Source organism: Oryza brachyantha, chromosome 4 (genome assembly GCF_000231095.2).
Source record: "Oryza brachyantha chromosome 4, ObraRS2, whole genome shotgun sequence".
NCBI lineage: Eukaryota > Viridiplantae > Streptophyta > Magnoliopsida > Poales > Poaceae > Oryza > Oryza brachyantha.
The window spans coordinates 19,626,081-19,646,330 of NC_023166.2; the positions used below are offsets into that span (position 1 = coordinate 19,626,081).

Genomic DNA, 20,250 nt, shown 5'->3' on the forward strand with positions numbered 1-20,250 from the left:
CTTACAGACTTTCAAACTGAATGAACTGAACAAAAAAAGGAAAAATAAACAGGACACTCACAATCTTCCTCGCATTTCTACATGGTGCCATCCCACCATCTGACTTTGCGAAAGGAATACCCCAGGGCTAAATCATTTTCTACTCCCAACAATATGCAACTTATTACAAATTCAGCAAAAACAGTCAACCTTTCTCAGAAACATTCCTCCTACTGAAACCCGCCCAAGATATTTGATCCATCTCCTATGAAAACCACTTTTGTACATCCTTTCTTAATTTCTTCCCTTCATATCCCTTTCATTGCAGCCTCGGTGTCTAGTTAATGCTTATTAACCTGTTTCTTATTTATCGCAAGCTTGGGATACATGTCAAACAGACACCGGATGACATATAACAAATGAGGTAGACTACTCGTGGCAGGTAAGAGTATCCCTAACAGCTCATTTAAATTTGTTCATCCATATTTTCATTTAGATGATCATCTAAAATAGTTTTATCCTTCATATCTCTTTGCACTCTAGCAGATCATCTATCTATGACATCCTTGTTTGGATGATGGAGAGAGAACATCCAAATATAGAGTTTCTCTCCTAATATAAATGACATTCAAAAATAGATGATGATATAGATGTTTTACTGGAGCTCAGTTTTTATCTCTTGTTCTCTATTTTTAAGATGGAGGATGAGATAGATGGACTGCTGGGGATGCTCTAACGGATTACCTCAAATATTGTGGAAAGTGTAAGGAAATGTCACCGTATTGTAGGAACTGGCCAAGCTAAGGCTCCAAGAACCACGATACAAATAAAATCTTGGCACCTTCTTGTTAATTGTTACGCTCAACTCCAACAGATTGACAGCTAGAGTGAGTTCATTTTGGCTGAAATGCACTCAACTAATTTGCTCGTGCAAAACGATGTAAGTCATCAGCGCATGGTTAGTTATGTATTAATTATTTCAAACTTAAAAATAAGATTATTTGTGATTTTAAAACAACTTTCTATATTTTCTGCAAAACAAAATAATACGCTAATGACCTGTCTCATTTGATGTGGGCAAATTGGTTTAGTTCATTTCATCCTTAAAAAAAACTTGGCCTAAAGTCTGATAGCTGTCCGTCTAGCTATTGACAGATTGTGTTGACAGAGTTCGTTCCATGGATCCTCACAGCTGTTGTGGTGGCTTCACGTAGGCCAACACTGTAAATATGGTCTGGACAACAGTGCAAACGAGCATGACGACAGTGGCTAAGACAGCAAGCGCAAGCCATGGATTGCTGAAGTGATTTAACGATAGCCATGCCATCCACCTGTTTATCCGACTCTGGTAGTGATTTTCCAGTGTTGGCACAACGAATTGAGGTAGCAACTGGTTTCAGCTTTGATCACTACTTTTTTAATTAACCTGGTGAAAAGAGACGACAACTCCTCATCGCTGTCCATCATATGCACTATGATCCCTTTCGCAACGAGTAATGCAGCATCATCAGGTGTGGTTACAAGTTGAGACATGAACCAAACATAGGCTGTGAGATCGTTGCCATACCTAGGATCTGTCTGCTCTAGTGCAATGAAATTCTTGAAAAGAGCCTCGGAGTTCTCATCTATCGGTAAGCATGGAATTTCTATCACCCCATTTCTGAACCTGATGTCCAGGAGTGAATGCTTGTTCTCTTGATCATACTCCCTTTTCTTAAGTGTAACTCCAGCCTCATGATACTGCACTGCACGGCGCCATCGACGCCATCGGCTTGATAGATGCTCAGATTCCGAGCAATTCAACTGCTGAGATTGCAGAAATATCTGCTGATTTTTCTCTGGCTTTCGACCAAGACTGATATATCTTTTTCCAAAATGAAGAAGACGGTAAAAGTAACTTGGCCTTGTTACACCTTGATGTTCCTCAAATTTCTGACTAGGTCTAAAGTACATATGGCACAAGTGAAGCAAATGATGAAACTGCTTTGGCCTATCAAATTCCTGAATTGCTATTGGATAGTGACGCAAGATACTCTCCATGCATCCAGCAATTTTGTCGGCAAGAAACCTTGTTCTCATCTCCGTTCCTGTAAACAACTCGTATATTCCTTCCACGATATAAAAAGGAATTTGGTTCTCAAACAAAAGCAAGTCATGCGCGAGACAACAACTGTACCATCCTCCCATTCCATCAGAACCATTTGACTCCTGATCAGTCTGCGTCACCGTTCTCTCTTTAGGTTCTCTGCTATTTCCTACCCGACAAAGCTCCAAACTGTGGGAACTATTTCTCTGAAAGTCTTTTAGACCTGTTCTTCAAAGTTCGATTCTTCCTTCCTTTCAAGATTTGCACTAAACCTACTGCTGGCAGTTTCACTTATTATTTCTTGACGACTACTGCAACCCTCGTATGTCCCTGGGTTTTCCTCTGCATTTCCTTCTGTTCCATTTAGAAAGACTAGTACAAAGCATCCATCGAGCAAGAGCATCTTCAGAAACTTTTTCTTGTCCATTTTTATTTCCTCAGAGTAACAGCTCCTTGCACGCCGCTCACATTTGGCAATTGCAGCCAAGTAATCTTGCAAATTTCCACTACAATTTGACCTGAGGATGAAGTTTAAACAATTCCATTTCTCCTTCTCCATAGCCTGTAATGGATCCTTTCCATAGTGATATGGACCAATGGACAGAATGGTTGGCTCATAAGCAGTCCTATCAACTCCAAGTATGTGCTGTGGGACTTTATGAATCGAGTAGAAGTTAGACACACTGTAAATTGAGTCATAATTTGACCAGTAATTATCTATTTCCTTTCTCATGGAAGAAACCATGTTGTGGATATCTATGTGATCGGTCCTTCTTTTGACTCCCGAATTCATCATTATCTACTGGGATCTGCTAACATTTTTGTATCAGTTTATTAAATCGTTATCTGAACGAGTCGATTTCAAGCTATTATCGACCATGGAAACTATCAACCTCTTCCTAGCAAGTGACCAAGAAGTTCAAACCATGCTTGGAGCAGAGAGCTTCACCAGAAATATTAGTACAATTTTATGCATTCTTAGCCTGCTTACTAGAAACGCTTTTAACATAGGAGGTGGTTGTATTGACTTGAGTAGTACCTAAGATCCTTGGTTCAAATCTCTGACTTTCAGATTAAGTTTATTTGAGTGGCTAAGTTTCCTACTTGGGCTAAGCGTGAATTTTAAAAAAAAATGACTGTATATATCTAACCAGATATAGAGACCGGTAAAATATCCTTATCTAACAAAAAAAAAAGAAACGCTTTTAACATTATCATTACTAAAGGGTTGTGATTTTGAAAATTAATGCAAGGTGTTAACTCATCACACGAACCTTATGCATGGGAAATGATTTTACGTGACTGAGACTGTCCAAACCAACCACGCGTTTTTCTGCCCTTCAAATAGCAATGGTGCCAGAGTGGCCAAAGTAACCTAGACAATAAAATAGTGACTAAAAAAACCTAGATAATAAAATGCTTTAATTAAATAGTAAAACATTCGACAGGCATGATGGATGCGAAATTTAAACAGATGTTCATTCGCCGATGAGGAATCAATCAGTAGTCAAATACCAGAAAGAACAATCATGATGCCAACAAGATGAGACGAGCTCAAAACTAATCCATGGCGAGAAAGGAACAAGGCGATGATTGACATTGCCAGGATTTGGAACTCACCAAACATCCAATAATCTTCTCTCCTACTGGGATCCGCGGAGTTAGCGAGAATTTGTGAGGAACGCCGTCAAGAAGGGAATCGAGGGATCCGTGGATCCTATCACAATCCCCACATCGAAAATTTCTTCCTTTCCTACTTTTTGGAGTGGATATCCGGTTAGTGTGAGGTCTCGACCCGATTGAAGCCTTGTTTGGATGGGCTCAATCTTGGCCCGTCTAGATTGGTCAACAGCAGACCAAGCCGAGTAATTTCTTTTTTTTAGAACAGCCGAGTAATTTCTTGATACCTATGAAAAGGAGCCATGTTTGTGGTTAGTGAATTAAGGAATAATAATTACGATTACAGGTCTGGGTATCCATGAGGGTGAAAACAAACGAAAAATAATTTTAAATAAAACTTTTATATACATAGTCTCGGCGATCTAAAAGCCATACTAAAAAATAAACTAAAAGCCCCATAATCAACTCTAAAATAAAGTTTGAAAATTTAAAGTTTATATTATAAATATAAGCAAAAGTGAAAATATGACCTGCACGTCTAACAGCCTGACGTGTATGTGCATGGGCTTAATTTTTATTAGTCATGCTTTATATTCTAACAATGAGTAATGCATGATCAACCTAATATACACGTAGAGATTGATTTTGGTCTATCTTAGACTTTTTTCATTGGTCCATTAAAATCTTAAATATTGATTAAGTTACTCTAGCTTGGTGATAATTTGTGTTACTCTTTTAAATCATTGGTGATAAATTTTATAGTTATTGGTTATGTTGTTTTTTGTCAAATTATCTATCTATCTATCAAGTTATTGAGAGAATATATTCCATGTCACTGAGTTTTTCACTGTTTTCCATTAGCGTTGTCACTTTATAATATATCGACGAGTTTGACTATTTTTCTACGATATGTCATTGGCCGATATTTGTTCTAAAATATGTGTGTGCCCGCGTGCGGAAGGTCAATGATGTATTTATACTCTTAGAAGCTTCAGATTGTTATTATTAGTATTGCATATCTTCCTCGCATGACATAAAAGTTTGTGTATATACTTCAATACTATTTTAAGAAAATATATTATGTTACATATATTGATAATTTATAATCTACAAACATAAATAAACTACAAAAATCATAAAACCCATACACAAACTTCCACATCATGTAAAGATGCTACAGACGAAATTTCAATTCTTTTTAAACTTATAAGGGTATAAATCAATCATTAACCTCGCAAGAATATACAGACATTTTGGGTACATTTGAAAAATGTTATTGGTCTAGTGGCAATATTGTAAAACAATAGATAAACTTATTGGTTTATTATAGAATGTGACATTTCGAGGACAAACAATTGAATTAAAAAAAGTCAATGGCATATACTAGATTATCTTTAAGGTATTATTTATGTGAAACCAATTGATACCCATCAGATATACTCTTGCCTAGTACATATACGGAGTTCTAGCGGACAATCCTATCGGACATGAATTTGACTAGTGATGATGGGTATTGGGTCGGGTATGGACTCGCTCTGCTTGGCCTGCCTAACCCGTGTCATCCTTAGATGAATATGCCACACATCTCAGTATCTCACCACCAACTCCTAATCTTTTGAAAGGAAATACGAGTGTGGGATCCACGTGTCAACCACCAACACCAATTCTCTATTTTTATATGAAAGTAGGATTCTAGGACCAATGAACTCATATAGTCATGTGTTAGTAGCACATATATGTGTAATAATTAAAAGATGATATATATATATATATATATATATAAAATAGTAATGATGATTATTTTTCTTAATAAAATCCCATTGTCAATGCATGAGAAATATGCTATTGAGTAATAAAGAGAGTAGTGGATGTTTTTTTTCAATAAATAGAAGTAGAACAGATCCAGCAAAGCAACTAGCGAAATCGCAAAACAATGAGACAAGTAGCATGTGGTGCGTGCAAAGGTGGCGTGATCTAAGAGATACCACACTCGGAGACGGGCACGACCTAACAAGATATCGGTATCACTCGGGTTTGGCCAGTAGAGCTCAGGCTACGAACGCATCATAAAATCTCGATCCGCGCTAATCATTATCTGCCGCCACCATACAAGTTTCGATCGATCCCAACGTCAGATGGAGGCGAAAGCGCCGCTCGTCCTCGCGGTTCTTCTGCTAGTCGTCACTCACGACGTCGTCGGGCCAGCGGCTGGGTGGATCTCGCGCGACAGCACACCGAACAGAGAACGCGAAGGGATGGTGGTACGCCAAGCAAACCTGGCAGAAACAGTGAGTGCTTCCGCTCTTACTTTTTTCCTTGTGCGTCTGCCGATGATTCATTTGGGTTCAAGTCGCTCGGTTCGGACTTGGGTGCCACGGGAGTAGAGGAATCGAAGGGATACTTCGCCGGCCACATTTTTGGCCGCCCTCCCAAACTTCCGCCCTGCAGCCGAGCGATGCTTTGCTGAAGATTAGTCAGCACTGTGTTTAGTGTTCTGCTCTCCACTCTGCGATATAAGTAATGAGCTCAACAACTGAATCTGAATACGAATCATCACTTGACCATGCCTTCCTGTGGTCCGTTATATTGAAAGCGAGAGTCGGATGTTTAAGTTCTCTATGCCATCAGTAAGAACTAAGGAGCCACGTTTGTGCATACACAGTAGCATATAACATATAGTTAAGCTATTTGGGTAGTATAAGAACTGCTCCAAGGCAATTAAAAATATGCCCACTAGAAAGCACTATTCTGGCACAAAACAGACATATTTTTCACAAAGGTTTTCTTTTATCATTTTTTAAAAGTATCTTGAGATAAAAAAAAATTAGTGCAAAACTATGATACTTGTACCTCAAGTTACTAAATTTTTACACTGAAAAATATGACACATAAATATACTTTAAGAATAGTAAAAAAGCTCTTGGTGCAAAAAAGTGTGTAGCGACTCCACTAGTTCAATGATGAAAAACTTAACATTTCTACCTTAACCATTTATATACAGTTCCGGACAAACTGGGGATCCAATATTTTTTTTTCATCTTTTGCTATGAATGGATTTAATACACTGGCTCACATCATGATTGTAAAGCCGATTTATGTTTTGCTTTACAGTGCAGAGAAAGAACAAAAAGGCCCATAATTACTCCAGTGAATAAATATCCAATACATCAATTTATTTTGTTGACAATAGTTGAAAACAGATGTACCACTCACCGGCTGAAGTATGAAAATGAACTTTACAGAGAAAGATCAGCTAAATCGAATGATCTAGAGACCGCTTTGAACCAGGAGTCTGCTCTTTTCTTCCTATGAATTTCATCCAATTGTGGGCGGAATACCGTCGTGTTCTCCCTGTGCAAACCTGCAAATACTTGCTCCTTTGTCCATATACCAACAGCTAACCCAGCTGCATATGCAGCTCCAAGTGCTGTTGTCTCAATGTCAGCTGGTCTGACGACAGGACTGCCCAATAGATTAGCCTGCAGATGGGTGCATATATGTTGTCAGCAAGTTCTGTACACGTATCCATGAGATAAGAAATACTACCATCGGAAGGCTAGATTTGTATTTATTTTCTTTTATGATTTTCTGGGAAGGAGAATAATTCTTTTTACCTGAATCTGCATGAGAAGGTTATTAACAGTAGCGCCACCATCAACACGCAACAAAAATTCCCCTTCTGCACTCTTCACTTCACCTGCCTCACCAGCATCCTTATGCATAGAACTTAGGACATCGTTCACCTGAAAGCACATACTTTCGAGCACTGCTCGAGCAATGTGCCCCTTATTTGTAAACCTTGTGATTCCTATGCAAATACCTCTTGCGTCATCCCTCCACCATGGCGCAAACAATCCGTTAAATGCTGGCACAAAGTATATTCCACCTGAATCCTGCACAGTTTCAGCCAACTTTTCAATTTCTGCTGCTGAGCTGATGATTCCAAGGCTGTCCCTTAACCACTGAACGGCTGCACCAGCAATTGCAATGGAGCCTTCTAGAGCATAATTAGTGGGCGCATTTGGGCCAAGCTTGTAAGCAATAGTGCTAAGAAGACCATGGGAAGATAGTGTAACCTCCTCCCCTGTGTTGAGAAGAATGAAGGCACCAGTTCCATAGGTGCTTTTTGCTTCACCTTTCTGACACAGCTGCCCGAGCATTGCAGCATGCTGATCTCCTAGGCACCCAGCAATAGGGACACCTGCCAATGGAAACCCATTGGCAACCACACCAATCCTCTCTGAGTTACTGATAATTTTCGGCAATATCTCAGCAGGAATTCCTAATGTCTCGAGTGTTGGCTTGTCCCAGTCAAGTGCCTTCAGGTTCATAAGCATTGTGCGAGATGCATTTGAGCAGTCTGTGACATGCTGCCCAAATACTTGTTTTCCATCACGATCTGTACCGCCAACGCCTCCTGTAAGGTTCCAGATTAACCAGGTGTCGATTGTGCCAAATAAGGCATCACCAGCTTGAACTGCATTCTTGACGGCATCCACATTTTCGATCAGCCATAACACCTTCAAAGCACTGAAATAGGTACTAATTGGCAATCCACATGTCTCAACAAAGTGAGTTCTACCACCAGAAAGCTCACTTTCCAATCTCCTGAAAGGCTAAACATGATGAGAAAACTGCATTATGTAGCACCAGATGGTCAAACAAGATGGAGAAAAGGATGACCTGCAAATGGGGCTTGTGCGAGCATCCATCCATACGATGGCATTGTAGAGAGGAAGGCCTGTTGATTTGCTCCACATAACAGTGGTCTCCCTCTGATTTGTAATACCAATGGCCTTCAGTCCAGCATCCACATTATGACCATCAGTTGTGGCTTTATCAAGCGCATTTGCCATGCATGTCTTCACACTCTCCATAATCTCCATAGGATCATGCTCAACCCATCTATTAGTTCACACCCACATAACAAGTCATAAGTAAGCATAAACACCAAAATCATAAGTTCTCTTAAATAGAAAGAAAACCAGCATTAGCAGCAAAAATTCAAGATGAACTGTAAGCACATTACAAGAGATTTGGTGGTAATGGTTACATACTACACTGAGTCAGTGCCTCACTGACCAATGAACAGAATCAGATAGCATAGAACATCATTGTATGGCACTTGTCCCTTTGGTAATTTCCTACTTTCACGTATCAATACATAAATAGAAGTATAGAACAGAAATCCAAGCCTAGTGACATTCATATTAAGAACTAAGAAACGTATATTCATGGTGAGAGTAGGAAATTGACTACCTTAAAGTTGCATGAAGGTAAACAATAATAATGTGATAAATTTAAAGAAGAAAAAGTTCTGCTGGCCATAGACCAATTGCCAGATAACCAAATTACTCTGGCAAAAAGGGGTTATTGTCCTCAAGTGGATTATATTAGTGTCTGTATTACTTCTTCCCTTTTCGAAGACTCTTCTGATAGTATGCAAATACTTTTATAAAACCGATGGTGGTATAAAAATAATATCATCCATGGCCTTTCAATTCATTTGCACCGTCTGACCTTTCTAAACTCCAATAACTTTCATTTTAAAAAAGGAGTGGCAGGAGCTTTGCCATAGAGCTGTGAGAAGAATATAAAGGCTAGGACTTTTGTGACTCCATTAACTCAGTCAATAAGATATATCTTATTCTTATTAATTATCCCGCTAATCTTCTAGAAAATATTTAAATAGGAAAATAGACTAGCTAGCATATTCCAAATTTGTTGGACACTGTAGAGTTCAGACGTTGAAAGGAGAATGTTGCACAAACAATGGTGCGCCATTCTGGTTAGGAGTATTATCTACCATTCTAGTTTGATTGTTGAGTAATCAAAATATACAGTACAAGGAAACTAGTTACCAGGTTTCTACCAACATGCTTTAGCAGTAGTATGATACCAGTTTTTTAAATAACAGAGTAACATTGAATGTCCAGAACGAAACAAAATTAAATTGAACCAAGGTAGCATCTTTAAACTAGGAGCTCCGTAACTCCATCCAGTTCAACCAATCTAACGGAATATCAAGCCCCAGGATCCATCACATCATAGCCTAAAACCAAAAATGCTAAGAAGATCTCCACCCAAAAGACCACATCTTTAGTAAAGCATCACTAATTAACCCAAAACTTACCCCGCCTCCGGGTAGTGCTGCTTGAACTCGAGCTGATGCGACGCAACGGGCTTGGCGTGGCGGTCATAGATAATAAACCTCGTGCTCGTCGTGCCCTGGTCGATCGAGGCTACATACACCTCCTCCTCCGCCGCCACCGCCGCGCCCTTCCCAGCCATCCTCCTCACCGCAAGGCACTGCGCTCCAGGGGCGGGCCGCGGGCACAGCGCAGCGACAACCAACGGCGGTCCAACGCAGCAGGATTGGCCGCCGAGAAGGAGGGAGGGAGGGAGGGGGAGGAAATCCGGGAGGAGGAGGTGGAGGTGGATCAGTGGAGATGGCGTCAAATCGGAGTGGGCAGTTAGGAGTTGAGAAATTTTATAGGCGAGGAGGCGATCCGATTGGTGGGGGAGGCGACGATGCCAACGAAGCCGGCGTGGAAGTCAATGATGCCCATCGCCTTGTAACACTGCACGCTTCACTACTCTTCTATCCTCACTCTCCCGTTGATAACGAGTTTTTCGCGTGCCGCGTCCCACCAAATCTCGGAAATTTTACGTGGTTTGTAAAACAAATCCGGATTTTTCGTACCAGATCGATATAATACAGACCGTTCGGTTTTTCGGTCAAGGATAAATTCAGAGTGAATTTTAATATTTTAACAAAATTTACTAGGATTTAGGATTTTATTGATTATAACTTAGCCTTTCGTTTTGTTTATACTTATAAGCCAAAATTTAAATTTTAGTCTTAAGTTTAAGTTTATAGTAGATTTTGGTTTTTTTCATCTTAGTTAATTTGTTTTGTTGTTCTTATACCACTAAGAATATATATATATATATATATATATATATATTATTTATAAAATACTTTTTATTTACACATAAATTGTTTGTTTTTTTTCTATGAAAAAGCCCCAGAAGCACCCACTTGGGCTGCTGTTGGCAGTGGTGGATCTGCATCACGGATAGTATAAAAGCCCTGACTGCTAGAGATAATGATAGATTAGTTCATTCTCTGGATGTAAATGAGGATTAGTTCGTGGACAAGGACAACCTTATCTGATTAATAAGGATGAACCGAGGACGCCATCACAAGTCGAGACGCATGTTCATTGACAAATTGATACGCAGATGTATAAAGCTTGGCACAAGCACTGCAGTTCTGCAGCACTGTGCTGCACGGTCAGCAACGACGCGGAGGCATTACTCCATGGATCGCGACAGGGGAGTAAACTTGATCACGAGCAATAGTAGCGTGCTGCTCCAGCCCAAGATCGCCGGCACGCAACATGTCGATCGTATTATCCGTCGTACGATTCCTCCTAGACTACTTATCCCTATGCGATCTCTATATTTTTCTCCTGTTCACATGTTAGGATCTAATTAGTCAGTAGTTAATATCTTTCGACTTCTGTTTATAATTATAAACTAAATTTTGATCTTTTTAACTTTAAATTTAAAATTGATTTGGAGGGTTTTTTTCATCGAATTTTTTTTAACCTTAGATAGCCAAGTAATATATTGACGTGCACGTTCGAGAAAACTTTTAGATAACTAATAATACATATATAAAAATTTTATTCATAAATTATTTTTATTTATAAATATGTTGTTTGTTTTTTGCGAGCACAATCACCCCGAGTGTCTTCAGAAACATGAGATGAGAGCGGGAGTTGCATAATTAGTGGATCGGTCATTGTAAGGGTCAGCATGCGGCAACTTGGGAGCTCTCTCGTTCCAGTTTCAGATTTTTCGTGTGATTTTGCACATTCCGAAGAGCGCATGGCTATGCCATGACAAGAATTTGGATCAGCCAGGCATAACCTGGTAGATTGAGCCTAATTTTCGTCGAATATTTCGAGGTGCGGAGTTGGCTCCAGTTGAGGTGATGAACTAGTGCTAACTAATGGTCTAATTGAACCATACATACTGCAGACTGCAGTAGCTTGTTTTGTCAAGAAACAGCATCAACAAAAACAATTGCTCATACTAGAAATAGAAAATGAGCGAGCAACGTAGGACGGTAGGAGGATGGACAAAAATCGTCATAATCTTCAACCACTTCACCGGACCAATTTTAAAGGAGAACTAACTAGAGCATATGCGATATCATCGATGCAAATAAATCGATCTGTTGTCAGCGCAACAGAAAACATATACCAAACGGCTAAACCAATGCTCATCAAACCTCAACCTATTTTAAAACGCTATTAGGCGCCTCTTTCGCCGTCGGAGAAAGGCCCAAGGGAGAAAAAAAAACTCCCTTAATTGATATATGAGTGACTTTAAAGCAGCTTTTAAATACAAAATTTAAAAAAGTAACTAATTATATATCAATGATTTATTATCTTGTTTTACCTGAGTAAATTGATTATGACTTTTTTATCCAAAAGGACCAAAATCTTCAGCCCACTGCTAGGAATGGCAATAGGTAAATACCCATCGGATACTGCTATCCCATATCCATACCCACTAGTAAAATTTCGTACCATTAAAATACCCATATCCGTCACGGGTAAGAAAAATTTCCCATACCCATACCCGCTTGGGTAAACCTTACCCATCGGGTTACCCATATACCCGCAAAAGTTCAAAACAATCTAAATATCACACTTTCCATATAATATATGCATAGGCGCTAGATACTTAGGGCATCACACATTCATATAGTGTGGTGGAAATTTATGGATGGTTTAAATACATATAGTTTTGGTTAATTAGGCTAGGTTAATATGATATTAGGGCATGACATGCATTTAAATTTGCGGGTATTTATTACCCATGGGTAAATGGGTATGAGGATCATAAGAACGTTTTCATACCCGCGTATCCATCGAGTGAAAGTATTTACCCAATTACTTACCCACGGGTAATATATTTAGCTCATACCCATACCCTAATAGAGTAAATACCATCGGATCTCGGGTCGCGAATCCCCGTTGCCATCTCTACCCACTGCCGTTTCTCTTGCGTCCTTTGCTGGAACAGCATAGCACTTCACTCCCTAGTCGATTAACCTTACATGGGCCGAGTGGGCGTCACAGGCCCATATCTTTTTCGGTTCGGCCCATAATAATCGTACCAGAAGCCCAAAAACGGCTTGGAGGAACAAAAAGCGGGCTGAAGATTTGGGGGACTTGGTGGGCCACTCATGACACGGCGGACACGAATCCGGTCTGCCACCGGTGGATGGGTCGTCGCAGGGATCCCATGCAAGTAAGGGTGTAAGTGGGCCAAGTCGTTGGCAAAACACAATAGGTAAGATCGATTGTCCATCGACGTCGGCCATCCATGTCCTCTATTTATTTTTAAAATAAACCGTCTTTAAACTTATTTTTAACATTTATAAAGATGTTTGCCCCACTAGCGAATTATGACGTGATTGTGTTACGTTGAAATGCAAGGCAGAACGGCATGGACAAATACTGCACATTTTGGTAATAAGTTTTGGAACAATTTGTTTTTAAAATAAAAGAGTGAAGTGTATGTTATGTACAATTTTTTACCAAAGTTTCATTGCAAACCACTCTTAAATTGTATGTTTCACCTCTAGACTAGGTATTGTTGCCAAATATTACACTTTAAACTGGGTGACCTATATGTAAGTCGGACATGGAGAGATGGTTAGTAATCTGGTTGTCATATGAGCCACACCATCTAACATGTCACGCCAATAACTAGTTCACAGTGAAAAACGGACTTTTGAGGATGTTTAAAGTGAAACTTTGCTAAGAATATGCAGTCCAAACTATTTAGATAAAAACATTCTAACCTATATACGGTTGCACTAGCCATTGAAATCGTGTTTCGCTGACTGAATCTTCGTTGCATAAATCTTTGGCTGATTCTTCAGCATGACGCTCACGGGAGATATGGTTGCACACAATTACATTCTACAGATCGTGACCCTCCTGACTAGTTCATGTTATTGGGGGGAGGTTACGGATAATCCACGCCGATACCTAATTTTACCGATACTTATTTAAAAAATTAATTATCATCTTCAAAAATTTTAGTTAACACAATTCATGTTGGACTTTACTCTAAAAAGTCAATTATAGAGGTTTTCATATCGAATGGGTACGTAGTACAAAATCATAGCTTGATTGAAATAAGATAATATATTGCTAAACATCCATCTAAAGTCGGTAAAAAACTGACTTGCGAGTTATATGTAGTCAGTCTTACTCAAACTAGAAAAAAAAATCTCTAAAATCAGTGGACAATCAAATCTTTCTCATATCACCACCGGAAACACATCAAGCCACAGCGGAAGATAATCTCAAAAGACTAAGTAAATTGTAAGGGACAATTACAAATCTGATCCTACTTGAACGCGAACTACAGATTTGACCCTACTTTTTTAGCTTTGTAGATTTGGCCCTCTTTTTTAAAATTGAAGCAGCTAAGTGACTTTGCTCCGTGAAGACTATTTAACGGTGTTAAATGGAGGACGACTTGACCAATTTACCCTTGCTCTTTTGACCCTATTTTATGTTAACTTTTAGGAAATAAATATACATATTTTATTCAGAAACATTGGATTAAAGGTTGAAATATATTTGATAGATTTGGTGTTAGTTTGATATATATAATTTCAAATTTGATAAATTTGAACTTAAATTAATATAATTCGAAATTTGATATTTATTTGATAGATTTAAGGTTAGTTTGATATATACGTTCTAAATTCAATAAATGACATGTAAGTTAATATACTTTGAAATTTGAATTTTATTTGATAGATTTGAGGTTAATTTGATATATATAATTTCAAATTCGATAATTTCAACTTGAATTAATAAAATTCAAAATTATTGATTTGAAATAGCTGAATGCAATAGGTACAATCATTATAGATGATCTTACAAAATTTTGACAACACAACGACTTATTATATCAATTTCGAGCAACGTATAGGAAGCACAAGCATATGTGATAGGTCTATGCATTTTCAACACACAATCATATCCAACATCAGAAGAACAGGGATTCAACAACACGACGGCCAAGTCACAATTAAAATCAGAATCGGTCGATCGATTGCCAATGTTGCTGATCTAGCAAGGTACGTTACCAATGGAGAAAGGAGTGGCCTTTGCTGCGGTGGTGACGGCCATGGCGGTGCTCGCCGTGACCACGACGGCCCAGGATCAGTTCACCAGAAGCTGAGAGGGCGCAGTGAACGACGTCCGGGCGGCGGTCGGCGTGAGCACGGCGGTGTATGTCAACGTCAACCGATGATGTGTCTGCAACCACTCTTACAGTTACACTAGCAATTGAAATCGTGGTTCCCCGGATAAACCTTCGTTGATTTTTCAGCATCACGCGTCGTGTGAGACACGGGAGAGCCACACAGCAAGTACAGATCGCGACCACTATTTGCGCTCCGTGATCCGCCCACTGCCCCACCACCACAATGTAACCGCGTTAATTTGCTTGGAATCTGGGTTAGTCCTAGCCTCCTAGGTTAACCTGCGACAGCCGGCAGTGCGAAGAACTCACCTCGCATTCTTGCGCTCTTCAACAGAACCGTGGTCTCGATCAGATGAGCATCTCCTCTGCACAGATGCCCTTATCTTTGCTACTACACGTGTTTCTGCTGTCCACGTTTGGCATCTCATATGGTTGCCTCGACGAGGAGAGGATTCCCCTCTTGGATATACGGGCGTCGCTGCTGGGCACGACGGCCACCGATGATGGCAAGCCGCCTGCGTCGTGGCTACGGAGCGATGACTGCTGCGCCTGGGAAGGCGTCGTGTGCGACAGCAGCACGCGGCGCATAACCCATCTCTACCTTGCGTCGCTGATCGGTGGTGGCGACCAAGCTCCAAGTCAGTGTCGGATGGGTCTCAATTCTGACGCCTTTTCGGCATTCCGTGAGCTTCAGCTCCTCGATTTCTCTATGAACTATGGCACTTTTCAGAGCTGGGATGGTAAGTATGCTCAACAGCTCAGTTGCATTTTTTTTTCTCTCCTTTTTGTTTTCCATGTATTGCTCGCACGTGTGATCCACTGATAAGAGGCTTATTTTGTAAACGGCAAAATTCTGGGCAGGTTTAGTAGGATTGACCAAGCTTCGGTATCTAAAGCTCAATAACAACTGCTTGAATGGTACTATCCCAGCATCTATTGGGAAATTGGTGTCGCTGGAGGTCTTGCATCTTCAGTTTACTGGCATTAGTGGAGTACTTCCAGCTTCAGGTACAAAAATAAACACTGCCTAGTAACTCCTGACATGGTTTTTAAAAATTAAGTGCTTATTTGGTTTCGTGCAAAAACTTGCCATAACAAAATTTTGACAACTGCAAATATAGTACTCCATCATGTCAATATTTATTATTTAGCATAAGAGTTGGTCAAACTTTTAAAATTCCAACTATCAATAATATCTTAAATGTTTAGATTAAATACAAGACAAATGATATACATAGATTCTTTTTGAAAAATACTATCATAATATCATAAGCAATTTTACCATCCTTGAGGAGGTACTAAGAGGTACCACTGTTTTCTATATTAAATTTAGTACCTCTTGGTACCTTAGGTACTAGAAAGGTACTAGAAGATACCAAATTTTATATACAAAAGAGTAGTATCTCATGTTACCTCCTTAAGGATGGGAAAAAAACTCTAATATCATAACCTTATTAGGTTTTATAAATTTATTTAAATGTAAAATTATTTGTTGGAGTTTTATAAGTTTGACTAAATATTACCATAAACGACAAATAGTTTTTACCGTAGGGAGTAACGGCTAGATATTTGGATTGGTTCCAATATTTGCCAAAGCTAATACAATTCATACTACAAACTCTACCAAAACATTGGCACTTTCAAAACATGTCTAAGATTTGGCACTACCAATAATTTATTTTAATTTGGTAGGAAACCAAACCAAATAAGACCTGACTGTGTATGCTGTTTGTCCAGTTTATAGTGATCATTCATGTACATGTTTTGCAGCTTTTGAATGTCTCCAGAACCTGCGAGAATTGGATATAAGTAGCAATCGACTCAATGGAAGCATCCCTTCATCAGTATTTTTACTTCCTCATCTTGAGCACTTGAGTCTCTCACAAAATCTCTTTGATGGAAATATTCCTGTGACCTCATCTTCAAATATTACTTCAGAGTTTAAGACGTTCAATTTTTCCATGAATAATTTGAGCGGTGAATTTTCCTTCTTCTGGCTGAGAAACCTCCACAAGCTTGAAAAGATAGACGTCTCAGGAAATGCTAATTTGGTTGTTGTGGTCAACTTCCCCACATGGTCACCTTCATTCCAGCTGAAAATGCTAGTCCTCTCTGGTTGCAACCTTGATAAGAGCATTGTTACAGAACCACATTTCTTAAGAACACAGCATCAACTAGAAGTGCTTGATTTGTCCAACAACAGCTTGTCTGGGAGCATGCCCAATTGGTTGTTTACAGAGAGAGCCACATTAGTTTACCTTAATCTTGGAAATAACTCACTAACAGGGTCATTAGGCCCAATTTGGTATCCTCAAGTGAATCTCAAAGCTATCAGCCTTCCTATGAACCGTATCTCAGGACATCTACCAGCTAACATCAGTTCAGTATTTCCAAACATGAGCTTTCTTGATGTTTCTAGCAATACGATTTCTGGAGAGATACCATCATCATTGTGCAGCATTAGTAGCATGGAATACCTGGACCTTTCAAATAACAGCCTTTCAGGAGAATTGCCGAGTTGCATGCTCACTGATTATCCTATGCTGAAAACATTGAAGGTATCAAAGAACAAACTTGGTGGCCCCATATTTGGTGGTAAGAATCATTTGTCGATCAAATGGGAATTATTCCTTGACAGCAACGAATTTGAAGGAACACTGCCGCTCAATCTGACAGCAGATTTCGATGCTAATGGGACATTGGATTTGCATGATAATAAGTTATCTGGTAGACTTGATTTTTCTCAATGGAACCTTTCGAATTTATGCACATTGAGTCTTGCTGGCAATAGTCTAACCGGTGAAATCCATCCAAGTATTTGCAATTTGACAAGAATTATGCTTTTAGATCTATCTTCCAACCACCTTTCAGGGGCTATACCACACTGTAGCACTGCATTAGAGCTTGAATTCCTGAGCGTGTCTCGCAATTCTTTGTCTGGCCATATGCAACCGTTTTCTTTCTTCAATAGCTCTACCGTCATGGCTTTGGATCTTAGTCACAACCGATTCACCGGAAACATCGAATGGGTACAATATCTAGGTAAAATTAAGTACCTTTCCCTGGGAAGTAACAAGTTTGAAGGGCATATATCCCCTGGCCTTTGTCAGCTCCAATCCTTAAGGATACTTGATTTATCAAACAACAGTCTGTCAGGGCCATTGCCCCCATGTATTGGAAATCTCTCATTTGGACACACTCCATTTGGTATCTCCTATTGGTCACTAATCTGTGAGCATCGCTTCCCGTACCCAATTTTCAATTACATCGGATGCTACGAACAAAGAGGCTTCAGCTTCCGTACTAAAGGCAACATGTACATGTACAAACGTAATTTCATCAACTGGATGTCTGGCATCGACTTATCTTCAAACATGTTATCTGGACAAATTCCCCAGGAGTTGGGAAATTTGGGAACTATCAAGGCCCTCAATCTATCCTACAATCTCTTTGCAGGACTAATCCCAGCAACCTTTGCAAACATGATTTCAGTAGAAAGCTTAGACCTATCACACAACAATCTGAGTGGAGCAATACCATGGCAGCTAACTCGTTTGTCATCACTGTCTGTATTTTCAGTGATGTACAACAACTTATCAGGATGCATACCAAATTCTGGTCAGTTCGGCTCATTTGATACTTATAGCTACCAAGGAAACAACCTCCTACGCCCAGCATCAGAAGAGAGTGGGTGTGCTCCCAGTTCAGGGTCAGGTTCTTCACTACCAGACGATGGAAATGAGAAGGTAAACGACCCAATCGTTTACTCAGTCACCGCTGTCTCGTTCGTTGTGACATTTTGGATTACTATCACATTCAGAAGCATCAAAATGTCGAATGAGCGATAGGTTTGTTAAACAGACATCATCTTACAATGAGTTGAGTGGCTCGATTCCATGGCAGCTGAGTAGGTTATGGCCATTGGCGGTGTTCTCTATGGCATATAACAACTTATCAGGATGCACTAAAAAATCTGGTCAGTTTGGTTCATTCACCATGGACAACTACCAAAGAAACAGTAATCTTCACGATATGTCAAAGGAAACATATGTTCTCCGGATTCAGGAGCAGGTGGTTTGTCATCGGATGTAGGGCTATCAAAAAAGCTCGAAGCTTGAAAGCTGCTCGAGTTTGGCTCGTTCCAGACTCGGTTCGAGCTCAACTTGAGCTTCTAACGAGCCGAGCCCGAGCCTTATCGGAAGCTCGCGAGCTTTCTTGAGCTAAGCTCAAGCTTATTACGAGCTTACATATACATGTTATTTTTATTGTTTATTTGATAAAATAGTAGATTAATAATAAATTATTATATATTTAAATGATAAATTAATTTTTTTAGTATTATATATTAATTTTAAATCTTATTTATAATTTATTTAATATAGTTGACTTAAACTTATTATTTTTATTTACAAATATCATCAATATATATATCATATACTCAAACCGAGCTCGAGCCTAACCGAGCTCGAGCCGAGCCTGTCTAAGAGCTCGAAGGTTTACTAGTTCGATTCGAGCTCGGCTCGAGCCTATATCAAGCTCGAGCCTGGACAGGCCAGCTCGCTGGAGCTTGGTTGACAGCCCTAATCAGATGGAAGAGGCAGTATGGCAAGATTTGGTGCTCTATGCAGTCACTGCTAGCTGCATCATTCGTCTTGGCATTTTGGACCACCATTGCTTTCTTGTTTTTCCATCCACTTGGACAGTACGCAACTCTTGAATAGGAGAAGGTGTTATGTTGTGGCAATTAGCAATTTCAAGTTTTTATTTCAGTGATCCGTTTCTAATTGTTAGTTCTCCACTTGGCAATAGCTTCTGAAACTCTTGAGCCTGTAACTTTGAATATTTGTTATGAATTTTAAAAAATAAAACATAATTTCACTAAAAATTCAAAAACTATTTATTATAAACCAATCAATCTCTGCATCAAATTTGAAAATTACTTTTCAACGAATATGCAGCGAAAAAAGATCTGTCGAAAAAACAAAGGAGATGAAATTATTTCATCACAAACAAAAAACATATTTAAAACTTTTAAATGCATTTCAAATCAAATTTGATGAATTTTGTACATCTTACCAAAAATTTAAACCTAAATAACATATAGTTTAAGTTCTCATTTTTATGATAAAACTAATGTATGGATTTAATATAATTTTAAAAAATCAAAAATATTAAATTTTATTTGTCAAGTTTGCATTAAATGATTGTATCCCTTTTATTTTAGTATAAGTTAATTTTTCACATAAAAATTTATT

The 20,250-nt window shown here is 39.1% G+C and overlaps 2 protein-coding genes and 1 pseudogene across 2 annotated transcripts; 1 reads left to right on the plus strand and 2 right to left on the minus strand.

Moving 5' to 3' along the window:
• Positions 1-1,033: 1,033 nt before the first annotated feature.
• LOC121054251 lies at positions 1,034-2,617 on the minus strand (annotated as a pseudogene).
• Positions 2,618-6,920: 4,303 nt separating this feature from the next.
• LOC102709270 (glycerol kinase) lies at positions 6,921-10,241 on the minus strand. Its single transcript, XM_006652853.3, has 4 exons — positions 9,819-10,241; positions 8,369-8,590; positions 7,300-8,293; positions 6,921-7,164 (listed from the first exon to the last, which is right to left on the minus strand). The coding sequence occupies exons 1-4, from the start codon at positions 9,974-9,976 to the stop codon at positions 6,922-6,924; spliced, it is 1,617 nt and encodes a 538-aa protein (XP_006652916.1). The 5' UTR covers positions 9,977-10,241; the 3' UTR covers position 6,921.
• Positions 10,242-15,268: 5,027 nt separating this feature from the next.
• On the plus strand, positions 15,269-19,231 carry LOC102710203 (receptor-like protein 15). The gene is made up of 3 exons (XM_015836621.1): positions 15,269-15,735; positions 15,857-16,003; positions 16,766-19,231. Exons 1-3 carry the CDS (start codon positions 15,348-15,350, stop codon positions 18,841-18,843), a joined length of 2,613 nt encoding a protein of 870 aa, XP_015692107.2. The 5' UTR covers positions 15,269-15,347; the 3' UTR covers positions 18,844-19,231.
• Positions 19,232-20,250: the final 1,019 nt, after the last annotated feature.

Bases quoted from the DNA above. Each gene is read 5' to 3' on its own strand.
- LOC102709270 (XM_006652853.3), bottom strand. From the start codon at position 9,976: ATGGCTGGGAAGGGCGCGGCGGTGGCGGCGGAGGAGGAGGTGTATGTA. The intron at 8,591-9,818 runs GTAAGTTTTGGG...GTGAACTAATAG, and splicing joins CAGCACTACCCGGAGGCGGG to ATGGGTTGAGCATGATCCTA. The intron at 7,165-7,299 runs GTAAAAAGAATT...ACCCATCTGCAG, and splicing joins ACCTTCTCATGCAGATTCAG to GCTAATCTATTGGGCAGTCC.
- LOC102710203 (XM_015836621.1), top strand. From the start codon at position 15,348: ATGAGCATCTCCTCTGCACAGATGCCCTTATCTTTGCTACTACACGTG. The intron at 15,736-15,856 runs GTAAGTATGCTC...AATTCTGGGCAG, and splicing joins CACTTTTCAGAGCTGGGATG to GTTTAGTAGGATTGACCAAG. The intron at 16,004-16,765 runs GTACAAAAATAA...CATGTTTTGCAG, and splicing joins TGGAGTACTTCCAGCTTCAG to CTTTTGAATGTCTCCAGAAC.